A 25,596-nucleotide genomic window follows, 5' to 3' on the forward strand; every position below is an offset into this window, starting at 1 on the left:
TATATGTTGTCTAGGCTGGGTTACCTAGGCAAGGTGAGATCTCGGTTACCTAAAATCACCGAAACTCTGACATATACGATCAACACAGAAAAAGGGAAAATTATGCATATAAATATCTTTACAATATAAAATGCCTAAATAGCTTTCATAATAACAATTAATGCTATTTAAACCGGGAATGTCATTCTGCTAACTAAATAACACATGCCCAATGAACGACGGCGCCTATGGCGACACCGGTAATCGGCGTAGATCCAAACACAATAATTACACTAATTTCATTGTGAGGCTGGAACTAAAATACATATTGTAAAGAATGAATACTCAACTTAAGCTGTAGAAAGCATAAAGATCCTTAGAAATCGATCGAAAATGTCAGATCAACAGGGAACACCACCGTAGCGAGGTGCTACAAAATAAGGAATGACTGCCAGAGGGAATTGGCGCGGTTGTGATACGATAGTAGTAGGGGAACCAGGGTAACCTCTAATGCGGCTACCCTTCTAATTCTGCCACGTATCCTCCTCGAAGCGTAAAGGCTATTCAGGGTGCAGATTGCCATGTGGCGTGTCAAGAATACGTCCCCTGATTATGTACGATATCCTTGAGAGTAAATTCTAAGGGTACTCGCGCCAGATGTTAGAATTCTGTGAAACCTTTGGTTTGATTCTCTGGGAATATCACTGTAGTCATATATACCCTTAGGAAGCTACTATAGGAACCTTCCATCAGGACGTCATGGCTTGAGCCCAAAAATAGCTTATATGCCATAGAGTTGTCTGCTACGAGACCACTAGTTGGCATGTTTGCTCGTAGAAGGGTTTGGCGAGTCAGCTGATTACCAAACTGCACTTGGATGGCTTCACTCTTTGTCTTCATACCTTAATTGGCTCTACTTTATGTTAGTGATGCAATGGACCCCAACACTGGGTCTACGGTTGCACCTCTTTACTCCACTAGCCTTGTATCCGAGGGCTCTTTACAAGATGGTCACTGTTCCCTTGATGGCAGCAATCTGCTCCTCATTTATGCTTGGGCAACTTGGTATCCCCTGAAGGTATTGTCTCAGGCTTTTCTTCACAAGTCCTGTTGCCCCCACCACCACAGGTATTACTTCTATTTCTTTCAGTTCACAAGCATTTTTCAGATCGTTCTTCAGTTCTTGATATTTTGTTATTCTCTGCCTCTCAGCTCTGTTGAGGCCGAAATCACAGGGTACTGTCACATCTATAATCTTTGCTGTTTTTCTTCTTTATTTCAGATCACAATATCAGGTCTTATAGCACCTCCTTCTATATATCTTCCTGTCGGGATTATCTCATCATAAAAGATGGTAATGTATCTGTTGGTGGTAACTGGATCTGGTTCATGCTCCCATATCTTAACTTTTACTTCAATTTTGTATTCTTTACATATTTTCCAATGTATATATTTACAGATCTTACTGTGATGAGCTGTGTAGTGACCATCTGCGAATTAGAGTCTGGCAGGCTGAAACCAGATAACCAACACTCTCAACTGCAGCATGACAAAACCTACACTGGTCGTTTCCTGATATGCCCACCATTTTCTTGAAGCTGTTTGTTAGGAGTCCTTGGTCTTGTGTTCCTATCATCATCCTTTCTCCATCAAAACCCATTATGAATTTTATGATGCTTTGAGAGATGACTTTTCTGAGAAAATGCTTTGTCACAGACATTACACTTGAATGGTTTCTCCCCAGTGTGAGTTCTAAAATGTCTTTCAAGGCCACTTTTCTCAAGAAATGCTTTGTCACAGACATTACACTTGAATGGTTTCTCCCCAGTGTGAGTTCTGAATGGTTTCTCCCCAGTGTGATTTCTAAAATGTCTTGCAAGGTGACTTTTCCTATGAAATGCTTTGTCACAGACATTACACTTGAATGGTTTCTCCCCAGTGTGAGTTCTGAATGGTTTCTCCCCAGTGTGAGTTCTAAAATGTCTTGCAAGGTGACTTTTCCTATGAAATGCTTTGTCACAGACATTACACTTGAATGGTTTCTCCCCAGTGTGAGTTCTAAAATGTCTTGCAAGGTGATTTTTTGTATGAAATGCTTTGTCACAGACATTACACTTGAATGGCTTCTCCCCGGTGTGAATTCTAGAATGTCTTGCAAGATAATATTTATCCTTAAATGCTTTGTAACAGACATCACATTTGAATGGTTTCTCCTCGGTGTGAATTCCTAAATGTGTTGTAAGATGACTTTTCGTATGAAATGCTTTATCACAGACACTGCACTTGAATGGTTTCTCCCCGGTGTGAATTTTAAAATGTGTTCCGAGATGACTTTTCGTACAAAATGCTTTATCACAGACACTGCACTTGAATGGTTTCTCCCCGGTGTGAATTCTAAGATGTCTTGCACGACAACTTTTTGTACGAAATGCTTTATCACAGACACTGCACTTAAATGACTTTATCCTATTGTGAGTTTCATAATGTACTTTAAGATCAATTTCATTAGAAAATGTTTTGTCACTTTCTCTGCATCTGAACAGGTCTTCAGTGTGAATTAGCATTCGAGTGTTGGGGTTAACTACTCCACTAACTAGCTTTTCAGAATTTCCACCCACAAACGACTTCTCTCTCATACCAACATCAATTTGAGTTTTGGAATCACTTCCCTGACCAAGAGGTTTTTCACAGCCTCTGTTTTCCATCTGCTCCTCTTTCTGTGAACATTCTTTCCCCCTTCCTCTTCCTCTTCCCTCTCCTTTGTCCTCTTTCCTACTGGATCCCAAATGTATGTCACTTTCCTCTTTTACACTTGTCTTTACACTCTTCTCCTCCTCTTTATTGACTTCTCTTTTGCTGATTTGTAAATCCTCCTCACTCACTGATGCATCAGAGTCGAAACAGTATTTCATGTCGCCTTCATTTGACTCAAATATTTCTGGTTCTGCTTTGAATTCTATTTCTGGCTCTGCTTTGAATTCTATTTCTGGCTCTGCTTTGAATTCTATTTCTGGCTCTGCTTCGAATTCTGGCTCTGCTTTGAATTCCATTTCTGGCTTGGCTTTGAATTCTATTTCTGGCTCTGCTTTGAATTCCATTTCTGGCTTGGCTTTGAATTCTATTTCTGGCTCTGCTTCAAATTCTGGCTCTGCTTTGAATTCCATGTCTGGGTCCATGAAAAGAGAGTCATCATCAAAGAGTCCACAACTGTTGACCAAATCATCATTTTCTATCTTGACTGCAGAGTGTGAAAAGGAATCTTCCATTTCGCTTTTTATTGGAAATTCTATTGATTCAGAGTGCCTCATCCTCTCCCTATCACTGGATGACATCCTCTTTAATATTATCATAAACAGCAGACAAATATAAAGTTAACAACAAACTTCCTATTCTCTACATGAAAGTCTTACAGCATGAACTAACACAAACCCTTCTTCCTTTTCCCAGTCCTGTATCTCTTGTAGATATCTTCAGTAGTTTACATAATCTTCGTCACAATAGATGGATGATTATTTCCTTTGCGATGAAAAATCTGAAATAGTAAGAGAACATTTATCATTGGAAAAGGAAAAAATGAAAATATTTGTTGGAGTTTTCTGAAATGAAAAGACAATATTCAACTGAAAATGAGTTTTTTCTTAAGTAATTTACATTTTTCCTATCCATACAAACCGAGTCCTATAATTTGGGCGACTCACCGATTACAAGGTTGAAAGTTACTGTAATTGGAACCAAAACTGGAAGGTTTTGTAACTTCCCTGGAAGTGTTCTAGGCTTGATCTGTGGAGAAGCAAAGAGAGGTCACTATTGCCCCCCAAGTGTTTATCATAGGAGAAAGGGATAGGCTCTGGGTCATACATGAATTATATCCTCCCATGTAAAGAGAAACCGTACCCACTGGAGGGGCGTCAGTAAGAATCACAAACCAAGTATAAGAATAATGGGTTGGTAGTGTTGCGAGGTAGCTGTTACGTACGAACAGAAAGGCGAGGTGAATGTAAGTGACTTTACCCAACAAGATAAGGAGCTTAAATACAATTGGTTGAGAGAAAAAAAGCAATAGCAATACAGTATGTGAACGTATATGAAACACCTGCGTTACCAGGCTCCCCCCTAAAAAAGATATACATGTGAAATAGGGCGACCTGCCCTAGAGAGGCAAACTGTAGGTGGGTCATCTTGCAGGAGATACGCAGATTTTGGGCGATTAATGAAGACTCAGTCTTCTGCACCATGAATGGTGAATAAGAAAGCCTTCAGTGTGCGATGGATAACGAGGAAAGAGTCCATGTAAGGCGTGTAAGCGGTGGCTTGTTAGTGTCAGGGGGCACAAAAGACACGAGTTGTGGTGTTCAAATCTTTTGGTATGTGTTGCTTTTCTGGGGGCTTGTACCTCTGGCAGCGGGAGTAAATTTTCCCACAACGGGACGCAGGCACTGGAGATTGTCTGAGGAGGTTACAGACGGAAAATAATTCATCACTGACGACGAATCGGTTGCAATTTTTCCTTTATTCTTTATAAACTGCAGATTTCTTAGCTCTGAAGTTATCTGATATTTTGCGCAAGTTAGCAAGAAGAGGAGCTTTTACTACTTGTTGGAGAATTGGTAATGTTAACCCATTATGTAAATATGTTTGTGGTAGATCAAGTCCAACTGATTACCGCCCAATTTCCATAACTCCCATATTATCTAAAGTTTTTGAACATCTTCATAGGTTTGCTGAAGGTAATCGTCTGTTCCCTAGTTTGCAATTTGGTTTTCATAAAGGTCTTGGAGCATATGATGCCCTTCTTATACTCTCAAATGCTGTACAAAAATCCCTTGATTGTGGTCAGGAAGTTTGTATGATTGGCCTTGATTTTAGTGATGCCTTTGACCATGTTAATCATGAGGCCCTCGTTGTCAGACTCAAACAGTTGGGAGTGGGTGGGTCGTTTCTTAGCATTATTATTGAATTTTCAACTAATAGATCGCAAAGAGTTGTTGTTGATGGACACTATAGTGAGTATAGAAATGAGATATCTGGTGTTGCTCAGGGTAGTCTTCTTGGCCCAATACTTTTCTTAATATATACACATATATGGTTTGGCCTAGAAAATAAGCTTATCACATATGCAGATGGTGCTACTCTCTTTGCATCAATTCCATCTCCTTAATGTAGATTTGTGGTTGTTAAATTCCTTAATAGAGATCTAAGGGATAACTTAGTGATAAGAAACAGTACACTGTCTACTCCTAACTGTGTCTGCTTCATATGTAATGAAACGGATGGAGAACAGAGAAAATGGATAGTATGTGAATGTAATAGACTCTACCATAAGAGATGTGTGCATATAGTGACAGCCATCAGTGAGAATGAACGGAAAAACCTAGACTGGTTATGCTCACACTGCGTACGTGAAGCTAGACAAAAAAAATTGGTAATATCAAAATTAAAGGAAGATGTAATCGTGAGAGATCTGTCCCTGAACGAACAAGATGCCAAAATAGATGACTTGGAAAACAAACTTGCGGACCTTAGCGCAGATGCAGCAAATACCACCCAGACCATCGACCTCATTGAGAAAGTTGACATTCTTGCCATGAATATGGAATCAATTAAAGCAACACTTCAAACATTGAAAGACCCAAAACCGGAGAAACCGACATTTGCTGATAAAGCTAAGGAAAAAAATCTATTGATAATTAAATCAACTAACAACTAAAATCACTGAAAGAAAACGTGAGGTTGAACAAGCACTTAAAGACATTCCTATACTTAACACGAGGTCAACTACGAATGGAAATGTTGTTGTAAACTTTGCAAACAATATTATCAGAGAAGAGGCGGCAAACAAAATTCAGACATTGGTGGCTGACACTGAAACGAGAAAAATCCGAAAACTAAAACCCAAAATAATGATATACAATCTATACAATGATGATGATGATGTAGTAAATGCTTTGATTCAAAGAAATCGCTGCCTGGACCAAAACCAAAATATAGAAGATAAGATAAGTGTAGTCCTGAAGAAAAATGCCTCTGGGGGTACCACCCACCATGTGCTGAAATGTGATCCTGAAATTCGGAGGGCTATTCATGATAATGGGGACAAAGTATTGTTACGATGGAGTATCTATAACATACGTGATAGGTACCACGTGGTCACCTGCTACCACTGTCAGAGGTATGGACATTTTGAAAAAGATTGCAAGTCTAAGAATGAAGATAAAGTCTGCGGGAAATGTTCAGGGAGACACACCACCCTGGAGTGTAATTTGCATCAAAGTGTATAAACAGACCAAGTGACCACACAGTAAATTCTAGAGAGTGCAATTGAAAAGACTAGCGGAAAATACTGATCATGGTTATTAGGGATGTCATAAACTGTGGCTATGTAAATATACAATCTGTAGGTGATAAGACTGTTCAAATTCGAGAATAGATAAACGAGAAATATTTAGATATGCTAGCATTATCTGAAACATGGTTGAATAACTTGGACAAGGCAAAGATCACTGAAATGACGCCCCCCACACATGCCTTCTTTCACATACCGAGAGAAGGTAAGTCTGGTGGGGTGTCGGACTCTTTATTTATAAAAGATACTCAAATCTCAAAACGTTGAAAAGAATTAGTGTTTAAATACTCTGAACGAACAAGGTAGAACGACAGTGGAGGTCTTGTAGAGAGCGGGGTTCCCCTGCTGTATGGGACCAGAAAAGCAGCCATCAAAGTAAAAGTAATGTAGCTAAAATGAGTACATGGTGCAAATTATGTGGTATAGAATTGAATCCAAACAAAACTCAAGTATGATTGTAAGTAGGTCAAGTACAGTGGCTCCTCAACATCTGGATCTCAGCATTAATGATGTTTCTTTAACTTTGTATGGCTCTTTTGAAAAATTAGGTGTGATTCTCAACAGCAAATTTACTTTTGAGAAACACACTGGGTGTCTTTTTCAATTGCACAAAAAATTGGCTTATTGAGAAAGTCTTTCAAGATATTTGGTGATCATCTATTTTGAAGAAGTGTTTTAATTCTTTCATTCTACCTCCTTAAGTATTGTTCTCCTGTCTCGTCTTTAGCTGCTAATTCTCATCTTGATTTGTTGGACAGGAACTTACAGTCTATTAAGGGGACCGTCCGCTATGGTGTTTAACACAACTTAGAAAAAAAACGAAAATTGTTTTATAGTTTCGATGTATACAGAAACATGTCGTAAATGCTCTCCAGAAGTTTCAGCCAATTATTTCTACAAATAATGAAGATATTTTCCCAATAGGGAAAAATAGCCCAGTGAGGAAAGGAAATAAGGAAATAAATAAATGATGAGAACAGATTAACAAAATATCATTCTAAAAGCAGTAACAACGTCAAAATATTTATGTCATATATAAACTATTAACAACGTCAAAAACAGATATGTCATATATAAATTATAAAAAGACTCATGTCAGCCTGGTCAACATAAAAACATTTGCTCCAACTTTGAACTTTTGAAGCTCTACTGATTCAACTATCCGATTAGGAAGATCATTCCACAACTTGGTAACAGCTGGAATAAAACTTCTATAATACTGTGTAGTATTGAGCCTCATGATGGAGAAGGCCTGGCTATTAGAATTAACTGTCTGCCTAGTATTACGAACAGGATAGAATTGTCCGGGGAGATCTGAATGTAAAGGATGGTCAGAGTTATGAAAAATCTTATGCAACATGCAAAATGAACTGATTGAACGACGGTGCCAAAGATTAACCTCTAGATCAGGAGTAAGAAATTTAATAGACCTTAAGTTTCTGTCTAACAAATTAAGATGAGAATCAGCAGTTGAACACCAGACAGGAGAACAATACTCAAAACAAGGTAGAATGAAAGAATTAAAACACTTCTTCAGAATAGATTGATCACCAAAAATCTTGTAAGACTTTCTCAATAAGCCAATTTTTTGTGCAATTGAAGAAGACACAGATCTAATGTGTTTCTCAAAAGTAAATTTGCTGTCGAGAATCACACCTAAAATTTTTAAATTCATACAAATTTAAAGAAACATTATCAATACAGAGATCCGGATGTTGAGGAGCCACTGTCTTTGACCTACTTACAATCATACTTTGAGTTTTGTTAGGATTCAACTTCACACCCCATAATTTGCACCATGCACTAATTTTAGCTAAATCTCTATTCACCAACCCACGATCTACATTCAGGGGATGGAATTGATGCAAAGAGAGTAGCATCATCTGCATATGCAATAAGCTTGTTTTCTTGGCCAAACCACATGTTATGTGTCTATAGTATGAAAAGTAATGGGCCAAGAACACTACCCTGTGGAACACCGGATATCACATTCCTATACTCACTATGGTGCCCATCAACAACAACTCTTTGAGATCTATTACTTAAAAAATCAATAATAATGCTAAGAAACAACCCACCCACTCCCAACTGTTTCAGTTTGAAAACAAGGGCCTCATGATTAACACGGTCAAAGGCAGCACTAAAATCAAGGCCAATCATATGAACATCTTGACCTCAATCAAGGGATTTCTGTACAGCATTGGAGATTGTAAGAAGGGCATCACATGCTCCAAGGCCTTTACGAAAACCAAATTGCAAACTAGGGAGTAGATGATTACCTTCAGCAAACCTATTAACCCTGGATAGGTACGCTCCTCGGACACCCCTTTAAGGGTATACTCGGACGCGAACGACCCCGACGCCAAAAAAAATTCTTGAAAAATCAGTTTTTGCAGTAACCTCTTTTTTCTTTTGCCAAAAAAAACTTCAATGAATGCTTAAAACAACTGTAAAGATAAATACTACTCATCTGCAGAAAAACTATTTATTATTAATATTTTAAAAAATTAAGTAGAAAAAAAAAGACCTGACATAAAAATTCATAAAAAAAAAGTTTATACATATATACACAAATCCTTTTAGGAATTGATTCTTGAATGTTTAGGACACATCTTGATGTATTTTGGATGAAGTCAGACCCATGGAGGTGAAGATCTGAAATGAGAAAAAAAGGGTAACTTTTTTTGGCCAAAAAAATTTGTCCAAATTTCATGAATTTTTTTGGGTACCCAAATGAAATAGGAAGTGGCTAATTTTTTTAGGGAATAAACATATGTTATCCTAAAATAGAAATATGTAAAAAAATCTTCATTATTTTGTAAATTACATTTATATCAGGGGCCATATCTAAAGGTAATTTTTTGAGTACTTAGAAATTTCGTAAAAAAATACATATATTTAATATATAATATGATATTTAAGCAGGTAAAAATATACCAAAATATCACAAATTCTATAGGGAACAAGAATATATATAGATAGGGCAACTTACGCTTCGGATATGTCCACAAAATGGCCGCCAACCACACTGACTCAGACTCCCTAATCTGCCACTTGAAATGTAGGAAGGGTATGTCAATTTCAAGGTGTTATTTACTAATCTAATTATTATTGGATATGCATAAAAATTGTATGGTGGGTTGCTGGATAATTGTCGATTATTTTACGACTATAAAATTAAAATTCTGACCCAAAAAAATTTTTTTGAAGGGATATAAAATCGAAAAAAAAAACAAAAATGTGAAACAATATAATATTTTAGCTAAAAAAATTTGATGATATTCAATCAAAAAAGAAGTAAACAAAATTTTCCGACAAATAACCATCTAGAGGAATCATTACTCTGTGATAGTTCCTTAGTACGTAGTAATTTTGAAAGAAATGGGAAAAAACGAAAAAATGGCAATCACCGGAAAATCGAACACATACCTATATATACGCCATATCTGGCTAAAAAAAAGATAGGCATGGGTAGCCAGATCATCTAGAAACACTTTCCAACACTATAAAAATGTTATTTTTATTAATAAAATAAATTTTTGAATATACTTACCCGATAATCATGTAGCTGTCAACTCCGTTGCCCGACAGAATTCTATGGAGGGATACGCCAGCTATCACAATACTAGAAGGGGGTGTACTTACCAGCGCCACCTGTGGCCAGGTACTCAAGTACTTCTTGTTGACACCTCCTCAATTATTCCTCGGTCCACTGGTTCTCTCTGGGGAGGAAGGGAGGGTCGATTAAATCATGATTATCGGGTAAGTATATTCAAAAATTTATTTTATTAATAAAAATAACATTTTTCAATATTAAACTTACCCGATAATCATGTAGCTGATTCACACCCAGGGAGGTGGGTGAAAACCAGTGTACAAGATTAAAGGATAGCTAAGTATCCCATATTTCATATAACAGTTATCTCAAATAACAATGAAATAATAAGTACCTGGTAAGGAAGTCGAATAGAACCGTTACTCTGCCTCTTTATTTAAAGTTCGTCTTCCTTACTGAGCGCAGCGTTCCTCTTGGAGGCTGAATCAACCCAAAGGTGCCAAAGTACACGGGGTTGCAACCCCTACTAAAGGACCTCTACCAAACCTTTAACCCAGGCGCTTCTCAAGAATGAATAGACCACCCGCCAAATCCAAGGATGCGGAAGGCTTCTTAGCCTACCGTAACAACCATAAAAACAACAATAAAAGTATTCAAGAGAAAGGTTAAAAAAGGTTATGGGATTAAGGGAATGTAGTGGCTGAGCCCTCACCTACTACTACACTCGCTGCTACGAATGGTCCCAGGGTGTAGCAGTTCTCGTAAAGAGACTGGACATCTTTCAGATAAAATGATGCAAACACTGACTTGCTCCTCCAATAGGTTGCATCCATTATGCTCTGCAGAGAACGGTTTTTATTAAAGGCCATCGAAGTAGCTACAGCTCTTACTTCGTGGGTCCTTACCTTCAGCAATGCAAGGTCTTCCTCCTTTAAGTGAGAATGTGCTTCTCTGATCAGAAGCCTTATATAATACGAAAGCCCATTCTTGGACATGGGTCTCGAGGGTTTCTTGATGGCACACCATAAGGCTTCTGACTGTCCTCGAATAGGTTTAGACCTCTTAAGATAATATTTGAGAGCTCTGACAGGGCAAAGAACTCTCTCTAGTTCGTTACCTACCATGTTGGAGAGGCTAGGTATTTCGAACGATCTAGGCCAAGGACGTGAAGGAAGCTCGTTCTTTGCTAGGAATCCAAGCTGAAAAGAACATGTTGCAGATTCGGTTGTGAAACCAATGTTCTTGCTGAAGGCATGAACCTCACTGACTCTCTTAGCTGTTGCAAGGCAAACGAGAAAAAGAGTCTTGAGGGTAAGGTCCTTGAAGGAAGCTGACTGGAGAGGTTCGAACCTAGATGTCATAAGGAACCTTAAGACTACGTCTAGATTCCAGCCTGGAGTGGAAAGATGACGTTCTTTAGACGTCTCAAAAGACTTGAGAATGTCTTGAAGGTCCTTGTTGGAAGACAGGTCCAAACCTCTGTGGCGGAGAACTGAAGCCAACATGCTCCTATATCCTTTAATCGTAGGTGCTGAAAGGGATCTCTCATTCCTAAGATGTAGAAGGAAGTCAGCTATTTGGATCACAGAGGTATTGGTAGAGGATATTGAATTGGCTCTACACCAGCTTCGGAAGACCTCCCACTTAGACTGGTAGACTCTACGAGTGGAAACTCTTCTAGCTCTGGCAATCGCACTGGCTGCCTCCTTCGAAAAGCCTCTAGCTCTAGCGAATCTTTCGACAGTCTGAAGGCAGTCAGCCGAAGAGCGTGGAGGTTTGGGTGCAACCTGTCTACGTGAGGTTGACGTAGAAGGTCCACTCTTAGAGGTAGAGTCCTGGGGAAGTCGACTAGCCATTGAAGTACCTCTGTGAACCATTCTCTTGCAGGCCAAAGGGGAGCAACCAGCGTCAGCTGTGTCCCTTCGTGCGAGACGAATTTCTGCAGAACTTTGTTTATTATCTTGAACGGAGGGAATGCGTACAGGTCGAGATGGGACCAGTTCAGTAGAAAAGCATCCACATGAACTGCTGCAGGGTCTGGAACAGGGGAACAATACAGCGGAAGTCTCTTGGTTATGGAGGTGGCAAACAGATCTATGGTAGGTTGACCCCACAAGGTCCAAAGTCTGTTGCACACACTCTTGTGGAGGGTCCATTCCGTGGGAATGACCTGATTCCTTCTGCTTAGGCAATCTGCTGAAACGTTCATATCGCCCTGGATGAACCTCGTGACCAGAGTGAGGTTTAGACCTCTTGACCAAATGAGGAGGTCCCTTGCGATCTCGTAAAGGCTCCTCGAATGGGTCCCTCCTTGCTTGGAGATGTAAGCCAAGGCTGTGGTGTTGTCTGAGTTCACCTCCACCACTTTGCCTAGCAGGAGGGACTTGAAGTTCAACAGGGCTAGATGAACTGCTAGCAGTTCCTTGCAGTTGATGTGGAGTAATCCTTGTTCCTCGTTCCACATTCCCGAGCATTCCCGTCCGTCCAAGGTTGCACCCCAGCCCGAGTCCGATGCATCTGAGAAGAGATGAAGACTGGGGGTCTGAATGGCCAATGATAGACCCTCCTTGAGAAGGAGGTTGTGCTTCCACCACAGGAGAGTGGTCTTCATCTCTTGGTTGATAGGGATAGAGACTGCTTCTAGAGTCGAACCCTTGTCCCAATGAGCTGCAAGATGGAATTGAAGAGGGCGGAGGTGGAGTCTTCCTAGCTCGACAAACAGGGCCAGTGATGAGAGGGTCCCTGTGAGACTCATCCACTGTCTCACTGAGCAATTGCTCCTCTTCAGCATGCTCATGATGCACTCTAGGGCTTGGCTTATCCTGGGGGCCGATGGAAAAGCCCGAAAATCCTGACTCCGAATCTCCATTCCCAGGTACACAATGGATTGGGAGGGAATGAGTTGAGATTTCTCTATATTGACTAATAGACCTAGGTCTCTGATTAAGTCTAAAGTCCAATTGAGGTTCTCCAGACAACGACGACTCGTGGAGGCTCTCAACAGCCAGTCGTCTAGGTAGAGGGAGGCTCTGATGTTCGACAAGTGTAGGAATTTTGCTACATTCCTCATCAGATGAGTAAAGACCATAGGAGCTGTGCTTAGGCCAAAACACAGGGCTTGGAACTGATAGACAACCTTTCCGAAAACGAATCTCAGGAAAGGTTGGGAGTCTGGATGAATGGGAACGTGAAAGTATGCATCTTTCAAGTCCAACGAGACCATCCAGTCCTCCTGTCTGACCGCTGCTAAGACCGACTTGGTCGTCTCCATCGTGAACGTCTGCTTGGTGACATACTCGTTGAGAGAGCTGACGTCCAGCACCGGTCTCCAACCTCCTGTCTTCTTGGCCACAAGAAAGAGACGGTTGTAGAAGCCCGGGGATTGATGGTCCCGGACTATAACCACTGCCTTCTTCTGCACAAGTAGCGACACCTCCTGTTGCAATGCTAGCCTCTTGTCCTCTTCTTTGTAGTTGGGAGAGAGGTTGATGGGCGATGTGGTCAGAGGTGGTTTGAGGCAGAATGGAATCCTGTAACCGTTCCTCAGCCAACTGACAGACTGTGCGTCTGCACCTCTCTTCTCCCAGGCTCGCCAGAAGATCTTGAGTCTGGCTCCTACTGTTGTCTGGAGAAACGGAGAGTCAGTTTTTTCCTTTAGATGTCCTGGATCCTTTCCTAGACTTGCTCCTGTGAGAGTCTGGACGGGAGCTTCCTCGGCTGGGGGCTCTACCACGAAAGGGCGGTATGAACCTCGTAGCAGGGGTATCAGCCACTGGGGAGCGATAAGTCTTGGGGACTGAGGTGGCAACCTTAGACTTACGAGCCGATGAGGATACAAGATCGTGCGTATCCTTTTGTATCAGGGCAGCAGACAAGTCCTTAACTAGCTCTTCGGGAAAGAGGAACTTCGAGAGCGGAGCAAAAAGGAGTTGTGACCGTTGGCAAGGTGTAATGCTGGCGGAAAGGAAGGTACACAGTTGTTCCCTTTTCTTCAACACCCCTGATACAAACATCGACGCTAGCTCGCCCGATCCATCTCTGATGGCCTTATCCATGCAGGACATTAATAGCATGGCAGAATCTTTGTCCGCAGGAGAGGTTTTCTTGCTGAGGGCCCCCAGGCACCAGTCGAGAAAGTTGAACATTTCAAATGCTCTGAACATCCCTTTCAGTAAGTGATCCAGGTCTGAGAAGGTCCAACAAACCTTCGAGCGCCTCATAGCAGTTCTCCGAGGCGAGTCCACCAGACTTGAGAAGTCAGCCTGGGCAGAGGCAGGTACTCCCAAGCCTGGTGCTTCCCCTGTGGCATACCAAACGCTCGCTTTCGAAGTGAGCTTCGTTGGAGGGAACATGAAGGAAGTCTTGCCAAGGTGTTGTTTAGACTGCAGCCACTCCCCTAAGATCCTTAAAGCCCTCTTAGAGGATCTAGCTAGGACAAGCTTAGTATAGGTGGACTTAGCTTGTTGTACGCCCAGCGAAAACTCAGATGGCGGAGAGGGGGGAATAGCAGAGACAAAGTGGTCTGGGTAAATCTCCCTGAGTAGAGCCAAGACCTTACGAAAATCAATAGACTGTGGAGAAAGCTTGGATTCGTCCACGTCTGATGAGGGATCAAGGTGTGCCTCCTCATCATCCGACACCTCATCACCAGAGTGTAGCGAAGAGATCGGACAAGAATGCTGAACCGCAGAGTCAGAACGGGTAGGAACAATAACAGTGGTTTCCTCTTCCAGTAACTGTTGAGGGAAAACCTGAGGCTCAGACTGCAAAGGCTGAACAACAGACGAAGCAGAAGGAAGGCGCATGGGTGGAGGAGGTTGACTCCTAGCAAGAGAGGTTGAACCCAAGGATTGCGCTTGCTGAGCGGAGGACGGAGGCGGAGTAGCACGTTCCTGTTCCTGTGATATGAGCGGAGCATGATGAGGTTGAGGCTGCGCAGAACAAGGTAAAGTTCTCGCAAGCTGAGGCTCCTGAGGCGCAAGTCCAGGGTGTAGAGGAGCTTGCCTTGAGGAGGGTTGAGCTCGCTGCAGCGATGGCTGAGCAGACTGACTCATGGACGGGAGAGGTTGTTGTACCTCAACCGAGAGTTGCACCACTGGTGGAGCAGCAAGGGGAGGCGGAGGAAGAGTGGAATAATCCTCCTGATCCCAAAGTAAAGGTTGCCTTAAAGAAGGCTGAGGCTGAACACCACTGGGAACAGCGAACTCAGAAAGTGGCTCAACATCGTACGCCTGGCAGATGGTGCTGCGACCAGGCGGAGCGAGCGCAGGCGGGGCGAGCGCAGGCGGAGCGAGAACAGGCGGAGGGAGTGTAGGCGGAGGCGGAGGTGCAACACTCTCAGCCCGACACTCACGCATCAAGTCCGAAAGCTGTGCTTGCATGGACTGAAGCAGAGTCCACTTGGGATCGGCAGAAACGATAGTAGACTGAGGTAAAGCCTTAACAGTCGAGCTCTGTTGAGGCAGAACCTTACTCCTCTTGGGCGGAGTACAGTCGACAGATGACTGAGGGGAGTCAGAGCTGAGCCAATGACTGCAACCTGGCTGAGCACTCGCGGACTGGACTCTACGTTTAAGCGGTCTCGAGACCTGAGACCAACGTTTCTTCCCTGACAGTTGATCAGCGGACGAGAATAAGACGGGCTCAATCGTCTGCAGGTGGGAGTGACGGTCTTTGGAAGACACGCCCGCAACCACCGAGGATAGTTCTGTGCGCCTAACAAGGCCTGCCGAACCCTTATGCCCTTCGACATTGCTTCTCCCCTGGGCATGGGAGCTTGCAAGAGGTCCCGGACTGGGAGGACGACTGGCTCGCACAGAAAAATCCTCACGCACCACACTGGCACTAACACTAGCACTTGGCACTGCACCGACACTAGCACTCGTCACAGCACTGGCACTAACTCCACCCACTGCACTCTTGACCTTCAGTTCTTTAACTTCGGCCATCAGAGACTTATGGTCACTTACCACTGACTCTACTTTATCGCCTAAAGCCTGAATAGCACGCAAAACAACTGACATATCAGGCGGAGGGCACACAGTAGGTTCGGGGGTAGCCACTACAGGGGTAGGAAAAGGTAGGGGATCATGAGGTGAGGAAAACAGTGAAGAGTGAGAAGAACTCCTCCTAACTCTACCTCTCTCTAACTTAGTTGAATATTTTAAAAGACGGACAAATTCCAATTCCGAAAGTCCGGCGCATTCCTCACATCGATTTTCTAACTGACAGGGCCTGTCCCTACAGTCAGAACAAGCGGTGTGAGGATCTACCGAGGCCTTCGGAATACGCCTATTGCAAGACCTACATCGTCTATGGGAGGGGGCTTGCGAAATGTCAGACATCTTGTAATCCAAAGAGTTAGCCAAAGGGGGTTCCAAAAACAAGCAAAAATCGTTAACCGTTATATCAGGACTATATAAAAGCTATCTAGCTAATATAAGAAGGTTTCCAGTAAAGCGACAGCCGTTAATCTGAGAGAATACTTCACCAAATATCCGTGAATAAACTCGAAGACCATAAGCGTATCCCAGAACGTCTTGCCGGAAGCACGACAGAGGAATAATTGAGGAGGTGTCAACAAGAAGTACTTGAGTACCTGGCCACAGGTGGCGCTGGTAAGTACACCCCCTTCTAGTATTGTGATAGCTGGCGTATCCCTCCATAGAATTCTGTCGGGCAACGGAGTTGACAGCTACATGATTATCGGGTAAGTTTAATATTGAAAATTATAAGTTTTGCGACACTACTTGCCAATTCCTTACGGTAACATGACTAAGCAAAAAAATGCAAAACAAATAAAAAGGGGCACTCGCGGAAAAATGGCCATTCTAATATACGGCATTTCAGAAAAAAAAAATTTCAGCCACGTGCTAGGCAAACCATCAAGGCACATTTTCCGACAAATAAACATATAAATGAATCATTACTCTGTGATAGTTCCTTAGTACGTAGTAATTTTGAAAGAAATGGGAAAAAACGAAAAAATGGCAATCACAGGAAAATCGAACACATACTTATATATACGCCATATCTGGCTAAAAAAAAATAGGCATGGGTAGCCAGATCATCTAGAAACACTTTCCAACACTATAAAAATATAAGTTTTGCGACACTACTTGCCAATTCCTTACGGTAACATGACTAAGAAAAAAAATGCAAAACAAATAAAAAGGGGCACTCGCGGAAAAATGCCCAACTTTCTAATATACGGCATCTCAGATAAAAAAAAAGACATGCACGTGTTAGCCCAACCATCAAGGCACACTTTCTAACACAAACATGAAAAAAAAATCAATAATATACGGCAATTCCTTACTACGTAGTAAATTTTTACAAATATTGAAAAAAAACAGAAATTGGCAACTGCAGTTAAATACCCAATATACCAATAACTACGTCGTATCTGACAAAAACAAAGTCACGCATGGGTAGCCAGATCATCTAGAAACACTTTCCAACACTAAAAAATCAAAAGTTTTATGACACTATTTGGCAATATCTTACGGAAAAATGACTTGGCAAAAAAATGAAAAAAAAATGAAAAAGGGGCACTCGCGGTAAAATGCCCAACATTCTAATATACGGCATCTCAGATAAAAAAAAAAGACATGCACGTGTTAGCCCAACCATCAAGGCACACTTTCTAACACATAAACATGAAAAAAAATGAATAATATACGGCAATTCCTTACTACGAAATTTTTTTTTACAAATATTGAAAAAAAACAGAAATTGGCAACCGCAGTTAAATACCCAATATACCAATAACTACGTCGTATCTGACAAAAACAAAGTCACGCATGGGTAGCCAGATCATCTAGACACACTTTCCAACACTAAACAAGCAAAAGTTTTACGACACTATTTGGCAATATCTTACGGAAAAATGACTTTGCAAAAAAATGAAAAAAAATGAAAAAGGGGCACTCGCGGTAAAATGGTCCTCGTGGTGATGAACGACATTTTAACTAAAAAAAAAATCATGCACATGGTAGCCAAACAATCCACCAAGACTTTCCACAACTGATAACCTATACAAGTTGCACCATTCTACGACAATTTCATAATACGTAATAACTTTGATAATTATGCAAATTACCTTAGAAGGGTAAACTCGGTCGCGCTCGACCCCGACGCGTCTCAGAAATCGGGGAAGGAGTACAGCTACAGCAATGCACATCTGGACACTACTATAGCGTGTAGGGGAGACACCTCCTGCAGGTCGATCACCCACAAATTCAGTCACGGGGGTGAGTCACGTGAGAAAAACCTCTTTTTTTTTTACGCTCGGGGTCGCGTACGACCCACCGTACCTATCCAGGGTTAAGACGTTTTGCCAGAAGACGTTCAAAAACTTTACTAGAGATATATTGTTTCGGCATAGCTAGAAGCTAACTATAGAATTTTCACATGAGGTAAAGAACCGGACGCTAGTTAGTGAAAAGTAAACCAGTTACCGCTCTCACCTAGTATATTGATTCACTTCTTATTACAGGGAATACTTTCTAGGGGAGCAAGTATAGAGAGATCAAGTTTGTCTGGTTCTGAAAAAATATAATTTACTTCCAAATTTGTCATTTGTTGCTACACAAATACAAACTGTTTGCTCTTCACTACGGAGACTCAGCCTTAGGGGGGTGGAAGTCCAGAATCCAACTGGCTTGATAATCAACCCGGAGTATGACTCTGAGCTCGTGCAAGCGTGAGAGGGGTACCTTTGACACCTCGCAGTCTCTCGGTCTGATGAGCTGGAGAGCTGAACGAGCGGAATATTGGAGTGAAAGCACTCCTCTTGCTTACCCTGGGTATTCCTGACTCCCCCCTCAAAGGATGAATGGGGACATAACAAATATATACTGTAACATATTTCAGGCTACACAAGGGAAATGCAGTTGGAGGTACGCCATCTTGTAGAGTCCCCCAAATAATGAACCCAAAGGGAACTGAGGTAGCTTAAATCACTTGTTGTGCTGCCAACACAAGAACTAGGGGAAAGATAAACAGGTTCCTATGGGTTATATCTTGTAGGTAACAGGTTGTAAAGGTGTTGTGGCTGTGCCAGAGACCTGCCTGAATGACCTGTACCACAGAGAAGTCCCATTTGAATGTTAGGGGTGTGCTTATGCCCCTAATGTAGGGTGCTCTGGGTCTGCATTCGTCATGAAGAGAGTCAGGGTACCAAGCACGGACGGTGACCTAGTAAATCCCTGTTTAAATCATCTTTTAAGTATTATCCTCTTGACCTTGCCTGAGCTGACAGACATGTTTCTGATACGCAGGCGAGATCTGGTTGTTCTTCTAAGATCATGCCTTAATCCTCTAGAACCATTGGAAAGGGGTTATAGGCCAAATGACAGAGAATCCCCCTTCAGAGAAACACTGAGTCGTGGCAATATACTCATGGATGCAGGCGAGTGCAACTTGTCCCCCATGTCGAGGAAGATACCATGTCCCTTGCTAACTCTCTCAGCGGAGGCCCAAGCGAGAAGGAAGAGCTGACTTAAGAGTCAAGTCATGATTTGAAGAATGACAGGTGGTAAGAAAGTGTTCCTTTCCAAGAGCGTGGTACAGGAACTACGCTCTGAAGAGGTGGTCTAACTTCCGACTGGGGACCAGTAAGCTCGACTGTATGAGGGAACAATTCCATTGAGAAGGAAGTGAAAACTCTGTTCATTCTAAAAACGAGGCTCAAGGCCGTGCAGTAGTTTATCATGGCTGAAACAGAGCTGGGTCTTTCCTCCCCGAGATATAGAAAGAACTCTGTTATCCTAGGAAAAGTGATATCGAGCAGAGCGAGGCCTCTTTCTACGTCGATCTTTTTAGGATATATCACTTCGCCTGGTAGGCAGCGAAAGACGACCTATGAGGGTATCCAGCTATCCTTTTCGCTACTGCTCATGAAATATCTCTCTAAAAAGGGAGATATTGAATATCCTTCAGGTGAAAAGTTGTAGGAACACAACTGATTGTGGGGAATCTCAGTGAGAGATTGCATGCGAACGTTGAGAAACAAGTCAGAAGCTCTGTCGATGTCTGCAGGCAGGAGTAGACATTCTGGGTACTATTATTCTTGCTACCACTGCTGAGCTATCAGGGTCATCAACCAATCTCTTGATGCCCTTATCTTAAAAATGAGTCTCCGCATCAAACAAATGAGGGAAAATGGATATTGGATGGCCTCTAGCAAGGATGCCCAACTATCCTGTACTGGCTAACAGTCCTGCATAAACTTCCAGGTATGAAACATCCTAGACTGACATCTCATCTGCATCCCAACTCCCGGGTCAGGACTTTTGATGGCTAATTGAAGAAGAAAACTTTTCTTGGCTGCTCTGAAAAGGCATTCAAGTTGTCTTCCATCCAACTTCATATTCTTGCGGCCAGATGATAAAGCAGCTGCGCAAAGAATACCTTGGTTTGTCTGGGTATTCTACTACCGTCGTGTTCTCTGATCATTATAAAAGTTAAATAGCTTTCAGATGACCTACTTCTGAAATAAATCTAAAAATGCCACTATTAATGTTGCTATAATTAGGGCATTAGGTCAACAAATGCCTCACTGTTAAGAGTACCAAACAGTTGTCACAATATGGTTGGTATTGGCCATTTTGCTGACACTCGTGTGTCAACCAAATGTGACCAATGCGGAGACGACAAAGAGTAGACTGCCACTTTTGGGGCATCATGTTATATCTTCAAGGGGATATAACATTTGTTATTTCACTCCTTATTTTCAACTAAATTATCCCAATGTTGTTGCCAATTATTATAAACCCAATTCTTAATGCTAGGTAAAAAATCAATACAGTACAGAGAATGGGATACCTTTTTGGTAGCAACTCAGCTGCTGCATTCTTTGCCAGTAAATCTGCCTGCTCTTTTCCAGACACAGTTATGTGTGCTGGAACCAAACAAAATTGAACTGATATACCCCTAAGTCCAAATATAAAAAGCAATTCTAAAGTCTTTAAAACTAAAGGGTTATTGGAATTAAAAACTTCTAATGCTTGTAGGACACTTCTAGCATCATTCAAAATGGTAAAATTGCCTTCCTCTTTTAACGCTATTTTCTCAAAAGCAGTTAGTATGCCATAAACATAGAGGATACCAGAGGAAGTGCACCTCTACACTTTAAAGCACTAATACATACTCCAAATCCAACGCCAGCATCAGATTTGTAGCCATCGGTATACATAAAAGTCGATTCCCTGTTCTTCAACATGTTCCATAAGAGTAACCTGGCTTCCAAGTCAATCACGTTCTATTTTATATCAATAAAATATTCACAAAAAGATATCTCCGGTAATTTCCATGGAGGGGTTAGTGATATCCAACATGGGAGCACTTTATTTCAACTACATCTACACAGTCTACTAATGTTTTTATCCGGAAACCATAAGGTTGAGGAGACTTTGGGTGCAACTTAAAATATCTACAATGCCTTACGAGGTTTGCAGTCAGACAGGCTAAAGAATTAGGTCGTCTTTGCACCCTAAACCAATACCGAACAATAGAAGACTTCCGGTAAAGGTCTAAAGGTAATTCTCCAGCATCAACAAGGAGGCTTAGAATAGGCAAAGTTCTAAAAGCTCCTGTGGACAATCTGATACCAGCATGGTGTATAGAATCTAAAACTTTTAATCGGCTTGGGGTGGCTGAAAAGTTTATTTCACAACCACCCTAACTAATTTTTGAAAAAATTAAGGCCTTGTATAAATTTAAGTTTTGTGGTCTGCCCCCCATGATGTATGAGACAAAATGTTTTAAAGATTCAGAGCCTCAAGACATTTTACTTCTAAGGCTTTCAAGTGAGGAACTCATGTAAGCCTACAATGAAATATCAACCCTAGATATCTAGCTTCACTTACACATGGGACCCGTTGGCTTTCAATGTATAGATCCGGAACTGGATGTACTCCCCGAATACGACAGAAATGGACAACATTAGTTTTGCTTGTTGAAAACTTAAATTCATTCTCATGGCCTACTGGATAATTTTGTCAATTGACAGTTGTAGTTTTCTCTCAACCATCGCCATTCTAGCTCCAGCAAATAATGTAGAGAGATCATCTATAAATAATATTGAGAGAATATCTTTGGGAATGACGGAGGATATTTCCTTAATGACTACTGCAAATAGTGTTACACTTAGCATACTACCCTGGGGAACTCCTTCCTGACATTTCCTTTCTAATAGAGCTACCCCCAGTCTCACTTGAAAATATCTAAGTGAAATAAATGATTGAAAGAACAATGTAGCTTTCCTCGTAATCCCAAATTATGAATGGTTCAAGTATACCATGTCTCCATGCAGTATCACATGCCTTTTCAAGGTCAATGAGACTGTTACATGGTGCTGTTTGGAAGCAAAGGCTTCACAAATAGAGGATTCAATTCGTACCAACATATCAGTTGTTGAGTGCATTTTTCTAAATCCACACTGGATAGGTGATAAAATACCCTTCTTTTCCAGATACCACATCAGTCTTGCCTTGACCATATTCTCCATGACCTTACATAATCAAGATATCAAGGCAATTGGTCGATAGTTTGCTACTGAAAACTTATCCTTACCGGGTTTTCAAGGGAGACAGGTACTGGTGGGCCAAGTATGAGTAAAGAGCTCAAAGTTTGTATAGTTTGGAAAAATTGATGTTTGATTCTAAAATTAATATTTATAATACTTACCTGGATAATTAAGCTAGCCTTGAAGTCCAATAACTACCAAATTTCTACCACATTGGCAGCCCTGATACCTCTTCCCTTAAACCTCATATTCTGAACTGCTGTTGGTAACACTTACTGCTGGAACAAGAGTCATTATTTGCATATTACCAGAAGTGGGTGGGACTAAATTATCCAGATAAGTATTTAATAATATCAATTTTAGAATGAAAATTTCATATTAATAAACATTACCTTAGAATAACTAATCATGCCAAGTTATCCCCACTGTCAAGGAGGAGGGAGCTGGAAGAATTTCCCCTTTCTAGAGCAGGAGGTAACAACAAAGGCTAATTTAAGCGAGAAAATACTGAACCTCCAAAATTCTTACCTGAAACAAACCGGACTGCAAACAGAAAAACCAAAGGAGAATTGAATGTCAGTAACAATAAAAAGTGCCAGCCTATAGAATCGTACCAACTACGAGGTGAAAGGAGCCAAGACAAAATAAACTATTCATTGCTAAAGGGAGGTCACCAGACAACACCTTCAGAGAAGTGCCAGAGAGCGGCTGAAGGTGAACAAATGAGACTCCTGTGACCAACAAAGAAGACTGCTTCCTGCCAACTACCTTTTCCTCACACAAAAACGAGACCCAAAGGCAAGAGACATAAAGAACAAAAATACTAATAAAAACTACTAAAGCCAAATGAAATCTCGCAAAGAGCATGAGGAGGACAAAAGACTGAAAGAGACTCCAACTGAAAATTTGGCTCATAGGAAAAAGCAAAAATCTTCATCATAAATCAATGGGAGACCGAAGACAACCACTCAAGAGCCAATCTCGGTCCGACGTCAAAAGAAGACCTTCATCGCAGCAAAGGCCCCAATCGAGAAAGGAAATCAAATAAAGGAATCCTAAACGCCTTGATGGGAAGGCCCCACACAACTCTTTTGGCCAGAAGGCAAAAAGGATGAGTACACAAACATAATTAGAATCGTAACAATCACCAGGACAACCTTGTAATTGATTCTTCTAAGGTGACGACCGGGAAACACTATCAAATGCCGAAACACTCCTAAAAATGACATAAGAGGAGGAAAAGGCCTAGTTGGCAACTCCGTCTACCAGAGAGATACTAACCATCTTGTTGGAAGTGTTATATGAAAGGGGAAACTTCACACAAACCAGGGTGGCAGAACACACTTAATCAGAAAGAGAGTGGATAGGTAGATGGTGACTCATGAGGAAGAAGTGAGCGCTGAGACTGATCAATCCTCACAGTGTTAAGCAACCTGGAGTTATGCCTAACGACAACCAAGGTCGCCAACACTAAGGTTACAGTGGCCATGTCCCAGTCTCACTCAAACCTGTTAGTTCTATTGGCTGCTGCAACCTCACCATCCTTGTGAAATAAGGATGGGGAGTTTGGAGGAGCCTATAGGTCTACCGGCTGACTCATCAGCAGCCATTGGCTGGCTCTCCTTGGTCTATGGGTGCTGGTCATATGTGTTTATGGTCAGTTACTGTTCCTTACCTCTGCCATTCATGAGTGGCCTTTAAACTTTTAAGCTGAGAACATCTCCCACCAAACTCCTGAGGAGCTGTTGCCAAGCGACATTAGGAGTCGCCAGGCAGAGATTCGCCTGACAATGAAAGAGCCTGGGTAAAACCCAAAGCTGTCAGCACAGGCCTCGAACTATCTTAACACCAGAGAAGATAATGTGCTACCGCCAAGAGAAAAAGAGCGTGGGAAGGGAAAGCAGTGACCACACGTTTATCGCAGTAGATAAGTTCCAAGACCGGCGGTGATACTTTAATTTTCACGAAGTACGGACACCATAATAATCTATTTAATGTGTATTTGGACTTTCTGAAACTCTACCTGTACTGTTAACAACCCACCCTTTATGATCAACAGGGATAACTGTTAGCAATATGAAATCAATAGGTAAGTTTACAGTACCATATAAAAAGGGCTAAATATGACAAGTTTGGAATAATTTTTATTTTTCCTAACTATACAATCTTGGAGCTCTTTACGTAGGAGTATTATTTTGGCAATAACTGAAACCAGCCGTTAAAGCTTTTGTGAGGTGTAACTACCCACTGCTAGATAGCAGAGGGGGGTAGCAGTGGTAACTATCTGTGCTACACATAAGCTGTCTACAGGGCACCCTGACACTTCGTGATCCTTAGAAGATGACAGCCTGGGCAATTATTGCTAGCATAGGATTTAGCAATGAGAATTCACCAGGTAAGCATAAAATTGCAGCTATGCTTTTCACTTAACCTAGACATTACCCAACTCCACCTCACTTGGAGACTGGGCATATAACAAGTACAGTATATACATATTTATCAGATAACACAAAGGACATGGTACCCACCTGCAGTCAGAGGAGTTCAGCTTGCTGAGTTCCTCGGATGCTGAGCCCCAACAGAGGGGAGGGTGAAATACTAAGTGGCCAGTCACTCTTACATTCATCCCAGACTTACTCGTTGGTAACATCTGCCCTCAATTAACTGCTACTTGTCCTACCAGGGAGCTGAGGTGTTATTGACCATGTTTTGTGCAGTCACCACAGGACCTGAGATAAATACGTCCAGTTTCCAGTTTGTTATGCCTTACAGGTAGAAATTTCAGTCACTAAAGATGTCATTTACCTACTACAGAAAAATGTTGAAAAGAGGATAGATCTTTTACCCCCAAAACATACAAATTATTCTCATCTCAGGAAACGTTCCCTTATGGTTCCTCCCTCCGCCCCTGGATCTCAGCAAATGGGGCTCAATTATTGTAGAATAGTTTTAGCTTACTTCTATATTCAGATTTTGGGTGAATTTTTTTGCAAATATGACAAATTCGTAGATAATTTGTACTTTTCCTAACTATACAAACCTTAGCTATTTAATAGGGGTTATTACTTTCGGCGTAGCTGAAATGACGAGCCATTAAAATTTTAACGAGGATTTATTACCCACACCGCTAGTTAGCAAGGGGGGGGGGGGTAGGGCGGGTAGCTTGCTACCCCCCGCCCCCCTCACACA

General features: G+C 41.7%; 1 protein-coding gene across 1 annotated transcript; it reads right to left on the reverse strand.

Annotated features, from left to right (window-relative positions):
• Window positions 1-1,532: 1,532 nt before the first annotated feature.
• LOC137618694 (zinc finger protein 83-like) lies at window positions 1,533-25,164 on the reverse strand. Its single transcript, XM_068348855.1, has 2 exons — window positions 24,936-25,164; window positions 1,533-3,511 (listed from the first exon to the last, which is right to left on the reverse strand). Exon 2 carries the CDS (start codon window positions 3,327-3,329, stop codon window positions 1,629-1,631), a length of 1,701 nt encoding a protein of 566 aa, XP_068204956.1. The 5' UTR covers window positions 3,330-3,511; window positions 24,936-25,164; the 3' UTR covers window positions 1,533-1,628.
• Window positions 25,165-25,596: the final 432 nt, after the last annotated feature.

Source organism: Palaemon carinicauda, chromosome 25 (genome assembly GCF_036898095.1).
Source record: "Palaemon carinicauda isolate YSFRI2023 chromosome 25, ASM3689809v2, whole genome shotgun sequence".
NCBI lineage: Eukaryota > Metazoa > Arthropoda > Malacostraca > Decapoda > Palaemonidae > Palaemon > Palaemon carinicauda.